At 39.7% G+C, this 7,546-nt stretch overlaps 2 protein-coding genes across 4 annotated transcripts; one reads left to right on the forward strand and one right to left on the reverse strand.

The window, feature by feature from the left end:
- Positions 1–848: 848 nt before the first annotated feature.
- On the forward strand, positions 849–3,082 carry RB195_012233 (uncharacterized protein; the record flags this gene model as incomplete). Of its 2 annotated transcripts, XM_064194000.1 has the most annotated exons (4): positions 1,492–1,602; positions 2,145–2,285; positions 2,374–2,454; positions 2,957–3,082. In XM_064194000.1, the coding sequence occupies 4 exons, from the start codon at positions 1,492–1,494 to the stop codon at positions 3,080–3,082; spliced, it is 459 nt and encodes a 152-aa protein (XP_064051583.1). The 2 variants fall into 2 exon arrangements, with proteins under 2 accessions (XP_064051582.1, XP_064051583.1); XM_064193999.1 differs by lacking the exons at positions 1,492–1,602; positions 2,957–3,082 and adding an exon at positions 849–956 and having other exon boundaries at positions 2,374–2,469.
- Positions 3,083–4,495: 1,413 nt separating this feature from the next.
- RB195_012234 (uncharacterized protein) lies at positions 4,496–5,921 on the reverse strand (the record flags this gene model as incomplete). Of its 2 annotated transcripts, none has more annotated exons than XM_064194001.1 (3): positions 4,496–4,583; positions 4,644–4,762; positions 5,757–5,921. In XM_064194001.1, 3 exons carry the CDS (start codon positions 5,919–5,921, stop codon positions 4,496–4,498), a joined length of 372 nt encoding a protein of 123 aa, XP_064051584.1. The 2 variants fall into 2 exon arrangements, with proteins under 2 accessions (XP_064051584.1, XP_064051585.1); XM_064194002.1 differs by having other exon boundaries at positions 4,496–4,571; positions 5,757–5,912.
- Positions 5,922–7,546: the final 1,625 nt, after the last annotated feature.

Genomic DNA, 7,546 nt, shown 5'->3' on the forward strand with positions numbered 1-7,546 from the left:
AACTCACTTTATTTGGCAGTTTTAGTTATTTGCAGAGGTCATTGTAAGGGAATGGTAAGAATTTGCCTAGAACTGTAATTTGTAATAGCGCATAATATCGTCTTAAAGTGTAAATCCGTGAAAAACAACGAATGGAGCAGAAAACTATGAAGAAAAGTGTCCATAAGTTTAGTTTGAAAGTGTTAAAGTGCTCCATTTGATTGGTTTTCATGTGGTGATCCGTCCTCGTTTAAATGGCCTACAATGGCGAACTGGTGCGATTTGTACGCTTCCCATATGCTCATGTTGCTCGTGTTTCTAGTCATTATTTTTGTTTTTGTAATTGAAGACGTTAATTTATGCTTATTTTCAACAATGCAACGTTGTCAGTCAATATACGGCTATGTCACATTTCTTGTATTTGTTAAAGAAAGTTTTATCGCACTGCACTCGTATTTCAAAGAAGAACTCACGTCCTTTTTTATGAACTCCATCCAATTATGGAAAAGAAGGACCGATAGGAAACTAGAAAAATGCCAATTTTTTTTTCCGCCGTGGAACTCTTGGTCTTTTGTCGTCCTAACATGAAACTCGCCCATATTTTCTTGTTTTGTTATTATATTCGTTATAAAGTTTTCTAGGTGTGGTTTTTGTGTGTTATCTTCTTTATTTCTTTCTTTTTTTCCTTGAGAGCAATCCCATCACCAAAAGAAATTGCCTTCCAGTTCACTACTACTTCGATGTCATTTGCAATTTATGGCGTTATTAATGTCATTTTTTTCTTGTGTGTGTGTTCTATTCTTTATTTGTCATATGCGAAAACTGAAGTAATACAAATATTACAATGGTGCTATTGTAATTTGCATAAAATGAATGGTTCACTAAAGAAAGGAAGGTTTTTTTGTGTGCTTGGAGAACGGTACTTATGTACGGTCTTGTATGGTGCGGTCATGCGTCTTGGTACCAAGTTATTTGTGGTAAGAAGTTTTAAGAAAATAACCGAAATTCTACTCGAAACATCTAGCGTACAATGGTACAAATCACAGATTTTCCCAGGAATGATCACTTCTATTGAATTGGGTCCAACAAGGAAATCATGATTACGGTTGTACGGGTTCATGAATCGAAGTGTTCCAGCCCGCCACGTCGTTATTAGTTCGGCCCAAGATTTTTTCGTGGTGAGATGTTGACCACGCCCCTGCTTTGGAGGAGGGAGTGATCCTTGTTCTCTGTGTGGGACCAAAGTGGTCTCTAATTCACTAGCTCTTTGTCCTTTGGTTAGAAAAGTAGTTTGTAACAGATTTTTGCCTTTTCTCGGACATTATGGACTAGAACTAAGTTCTCTAAAGCTATGGTTACCCTCATGTTTAAGAAAATTGCAAATTTCTCATGATCTCCATTTTTTGGATTTTCCACGATCCAGTGCAGTGACTAAAAGAGCAGAAACAATGTTAAAAACTTTATTCGATCGGGATTATTTGGGTCGAAATCGACGACGGCGATATCGACGCGATGCACGCTGCAATTGCGGAAGCGGTTGCGATCGCGGCAGGATCCTCGCTAGCTTTACTCATCTCTGCAATCCCAGTAGAGATAGTGATGGTCCCATCTCGTTTGAAACTCGTTTGCTTCACTACGCTGCATACGCAACCGTAGCAAGTTTCAGATCGTTTTTACCCGATTTATGTTTATAACGATTTATATTTATATTTATTTATAAATATTTATAACCGTAAGTTTATATTTCATTTTCTACTGGTAAAACCTATATTTCTTGCTGTTTTTAGTCTCACTTACTATTTTTCGCCTTCCCCGTTACCTGCATATGTTTAAAATTCGCGTATTTGTTGCCGTGGTAACCGTGTCCTAGAACCGACACAAGTAAACACTTAGCTTCTGATCTCTTTTCCATGGATTCTACTACAGCTCAGGATGTGATTCCATCGGAAATTTCACTGGAAACTCTGATTCCTCTTGTTGTTCTGTTGGTCATAATCTTTTACTGTTTAATTATTGCCGTTGTATTCATCTTTTTCTGCACACGATATGTAGGTTTCATTTTATTTCTGATCTTCTGAGGGCTTCACCTGTGGATTATTTTGTTTTTTCTATATATTTTTTAATCATTTTGTCCTTAATATCCATTATTAATCCTCCTTCTTTAGCCGCATCGTCTCAAACAATCCCCACCAGGAGGTGCGATTCCGGAACCTGTCTCGTTTACGGATTGCTCATTTATCCTGCAATGTTTCCCTTGTACAGCCTGTAGTCCTCGCAAAGCTCTAAGGGGATGTTGTCCGGATACGGTAAATTTGAATTGCTCCTTCTATTGGGAACCGTGTCAATCTCGTGCGGCTCAAGAGTTCTGGGACACCTTTTCATCCTGAATTTCAGGGATCTCTTCGTCGGTTAGTGGATTGCGAATTGATTCGACCGCGTCCACGAGCCAGCGGTGTGGATCTTGTGTGCTGCGTGGTTTGCGAGAGTTAGTGACGGAAAAGTGTAGACGTAGTCCTCATGCAGCCTTTTTTCAAGGCATATTTTCGATTTCATTCTCACTTTAATTTGTTTTCCATGAAAGAGCTGAAATTAATCTGTTTCTAGGTGAGAACTCGGTGAATGCTTACTTTGAGTATTTTATTGTTTAAGTTGAATAGGCGCCGCTACTTATGTTCAACCAAGAGACCGCGCAATACGCTTGACACGCGGACGCATGGTGCAATACAATCGAAAAATTGCATTGCCTAGAACTAGTTATGTTAAAAGATTCAAATGCATGCTTAATTGGTTACACGGGTGAAAAATACAAACTTTCCTCGTTTTCAAAAAAAAAACGGGACTAATTTTCTGGATTTGCGGAGTTTACAGGAGACTGTCCGGAATGCAGAAAGATTGGTTGGGTTGAAGGTTTGTGTTCCGCTCGGCGTGCCGATTTCGAGAATCGTAGACGTCTGTGGCTTGTGACACTGCCTTAAAGGCAGTACACCGCGAAAATGACGATGTTGAGATTTCTCCAGGAATAGATTGCGTTGATGATGTATGTCACGAATACGGTCGCTATCATGCTCAAATCTTCCTACATGCCATGGAAAATGCCGTGTGAACCGACCGAGGCGATCGGATTTGCCTACGAGGTAACTGAGGACGTCCCATACCTGCAGGCGCGGGCGCACACGCGGCGTCCGCCAGCGAGCGAACAACCAATGGGCTACCGACGCTGTCTCTTGCGTTCACTAGCAGACGTGGCGCGTATGCCTGCTGTTCCATACGTTACCGTTAAAGGCATCACCCCACGAATATGAGGTGTTACGGAATTCAGGTGGAGTATTCGTATACGGGATCGTAGATTAAGGAGAGAAGGGTGATTCCGTGCATTTTTTCCTAATTGCCGTAAAAAAAATGGCCCGAAAGGTATGGCTTCGAGCGTTCCGGCGCGCTATCTTCTATGAGTTAGATTGGAGCGCGCCAGCCCTGTGCACACGCTGCATCTATACGGCTTCGAGCGTTTCGGCGCGCTATGTTCTACGAGTTCGATTGGAGCGCGCTAGCCCTGTGCACACGCCGCATCGATACGGCTTCGAGCGTTCCGGCGCACTATTTTCTACGAGTCCGATTGGAGCGCGCCAGCCTTGTGCACGCGCCGCATCTTCCGGGCCGTTTTTTTACGCCAATCAGCAAGAAATGGATGGAACCAGCCTTCTCTCCATAATCTACGATCCTGTATACGAATACTTCACCTGAAATCCGTACCACCTCAAATTCGTGGGGTGATGCCTTTAAGTCCATTGTAGAAGAATTCGACTGCCCGTTGGTCACGCCATTTTGCAAATAACATCAAGATTTACTAATTGGACTGTATTCATGTACAATGCGGAAAAATAACTGCTCTGAAACGTGCTCACTATGCTCTTTTGTTCAGCGAACTCGCATAATAACTGCTAGGACGTTCTTCTCTGGTCATTCCTAGGTAATTTTGGGAAAATGCACTTCATAGGGTGGGCGACTCCACCAATTTCTGTATCCACAACAGAAACTTTACATGATCTGGCAGAAGCGAAGAGAAGTACCGTACGGATTGTAGTAACTGCTGTAAACTTCCACAATCCAGGTTCATAGATTCAAAAATAATCCCACTTTTTATGTAGAATTCAATGCCCAGCTATTAATATTAGAGAGATCTCTGTAAAATATTTTGTTCAGTGGTATTGTCTCTACATATACGAATGCACAGCTATATATTATTTGTCTATATTTATGCGACAGACAATATCCATGTATATAACAGAAACCAATAAAATCCTCTTCTACATGTATAGAAGCGTTAACAAATGAACTTCTTTTAATTCTTGTACGAAAACGAAATGATGGCATCACATCATTTTCAGGATGAGAAGAAGGAAACAAAAATGACTGTTGAGAATCAGAATCGCTAACAGAAACAAACCAAGAATAAATAAACAAACAAATCTAAATCGAGAGTGTTTTTTTATTCCATCGAGTGGATAACTCGGACGAGTTATTGTTGAGTTTCTGTGCTAGTTGTCGATGGTGGTATGGTACGTGGTAGCGCTTCACAAGCCACAATTTTCATTCTGAAAAAAATTCTGGACAGATTAATGGAAATGTTAATTACTAAGTCACGAAAGATTACTGTAACCACGTACTTGTCAACTCTATATTCCACTGGCCACAGAATATAGTGGAATTCAACGCCTTTCATTATAATTGTCCACACATTATCACAATAACGGTACGCCAGAAGTTTGTCGGATTTAAATTGGACCTGAAACGAGGATACTTCCGGAGTGGACCAAGCAATGGTAACCAGTTACAGTTAGTAAGAAATAAAAGTAAAGCAGAATTGATAATGATTTAAAAATCTACTGTGGCAAGAACTTGAACCTGGAGTTGTGTAAAAATCACTCGATTCTATCCTTGCGTTCCGTCACAGAGCGTCTGTGACATCTTCGTGGCGGGACGCTGTCTCACAGAGTTGCAGCGTCAAGTGTTCGTCCCGAAACGAAAGCACTGTAGTCGCTCAATGGCGGAACGTAGAAGAACGACAAAATGTTTTGGAGCATTGTATTCAGCAGCTGTGAACTCCAGTGAACATGGCGATTATGGTGCATTATGAAAACTGCTGCTAGTCCGAACGTCCACAGTCATCATTCGTTGTGAGCGAGAAGGGGGCGGGGTCGAGCCGTCTTGAATGGCTCATTCAAAAGTCTCTCTTCGTCCCTAACAGGAACTCATACGTGATATGCTCATATGCTTTGAATATGGTGGAACTAAATAGATTTGAGCTAATTAGTGTCCGGAGACCCGAGAAAATTAATATAGAGGATTGGACAGAGGCGCTTCCGTGGGCCAATGATGAAATAATTATCCCGCCTCTGTTTTTTTCCGCATCACAAAAAAGTACTAATTACTAGCCGTTTTAAATCAAAGCTTAAATCCATTGGAAAGATAAAATATAGGATAAAGCCTGTGGGTATCAATCCAATAAGATGTGTCAACGCTTTACTGCAATTCGTAATCGTCGAGGTTTTTGGAAGGCGTATTGGCCTATACAATGACGTGCTGGGGTCGTTGCATAAAATTAGTGTTTATGTCCTAACAGACAGATGTGGTACCAATTTGCCGACTCCAGAGGGATGAGAGGCCTGGTTGGCAAAGGGGGGATTCGAACCATCAACACACTGCCCGCTTAAATTATGCGTATAGATTTTCCAGAATGAAAAGCTTAGATGAATATCCATAACTAATCGAGTGCTCACCTTATTTTTGACTTTATACGCCAACGCCTTGTTGATGTTTGCATCGAAAGCGGCGAGCACTTTCGCGGCTAGCGCACGGCTAATCATACCTTCTTCTACAAACTCGTCCAATGTGTGCGATAATGCTACACCAAGTGTTGTCTCACGATACATCATGTATGACATCACCTTATACGAGAGATTCTGAAAGCGTTAGGATCAGGGAAGTGTTCGGATTTGCAGGAAAGAACCCTCTTTTGACCGTTCACAGTGTTCGACATGTGCGTTTGTGACATTTTCCTTTCGAAAAATGATACAATTAAAGACAAGAAATTGTCTTATCTAGGAGGGTACTGTAATGGATGATAGTCGTGTGATATTTCCGATCAAAAGACAACTCGGACGAGACCTCATTGGAAGATTCGAGATGAACTTTGGGGAAATTTGTGAGGAATGCGATGGAAAACGGACGGAGCACGGAAGGTTAGAATTCAAGGGAACTGAAATTGTCAAAGAGCTTCTCGAAGTATTCTGCTCATTCCGAATCCGTTTTCTGTACATAAAACGCACAAAATTGAGTACAATACAATTTTGGGATGACAATACTTCCGCATTTGGTAAAATGAAAACGATGGAAGGTTTTTTTTTCTTTTTGTTAACACCAACGCTTTTGTGGAATTATTCTGCGTTGATTACAATTTCAAATGAAATATCATGATTTAATGGAACATATACGTTGCTGGAAATAATTCATACATCAATTGATTTATTGTAATGCAAATTTTGAAATTGCTGATGATTTACGGAGAATTTTGAATATTGAGAAATTTCGAAATTTGAGAAAACCGCTTTTGAAGAGGTTATCCAAATTTTGCCTGTGAACGATCCATCCATCAGATCCGTCAGTAGTGGATCTGATGGATCCGATGGTGGCTGCAATACTTTGTCAACGTACCCTGAATTAAAATTACAGCAAAGCGAGGGACGAGTTCTTGAAAACGTGTACATAATAAAATCTTCGGTAATGTAAAAAAAAAATTCCAGCATTAAGTCACTATAATATTGGAATAGTATCAAAATTAATATCATAATATTATCCAGGAATTAATAATAGACAAATCCTCGGTTGTTTTTTTTTCATTTCGCATTATTTTTTTGTTCTCGTAAGGACTTCTCGCAAGAAGATCTCTCATATATTTATCAGCAGCTGTTCCCAACTAAACAAACGTTAATTCAATCCAGGAAACGGTTTTTTTTTTAATTTGAGAGGCCAGAAAGAGAATATGGAAGTGGGAATTATGTTAAATATGTAAATATTATGTTAAAACAACGGAAACAAGCCAGATGATGAATAAAAAGTAAAGATTTATGACAAATGGGGATTTTGTGAAATTCATTCCGTGCTTTTTCCACGTTGGCAACGCTGAAAATGTGGCAAAACACGGCAAACTTTGATCTGACCTGTCAAATCTTTTTAAAAAAAGTAAAAGAGGAAGTGGAAGAAGGTTCTGTATAAATCGAGAATAAAAAAGGTGATGTGTTCCTATTTTTAACATTTTCGAACGTTTCCACATTGCGATCAAAAGGTTTTCGTTTTTTTTTCCAAAATTTGAGCACAGATGAACAGACAACTCAAAAATTTTAATTTCTGCGTGTTTATAGACATTACTTTCTACTATATGTTTTATTGTATTTTATTTTTAATTTTTTATATTTTTATTCTTATTTTATACATTTTTCTAATGGCTGTTTTTTGGTAGTCGAAAAAATTGTGATTTCAAGCACCACCCCGCTGCCTACAGATGATATGC

The sequence above is a fragment of the Necator americanus genome, chromosome III, assembly GCF_031761385.1.
Source record: "Necator americanus strain Aroian chromosome III, whole genome shotgun sequence".
NCBI lineage: Eukaryota > Metazoa > Nematoda > Chromadorea > Rhabditida > Ancylostomatidae > Necator > Necator americanus.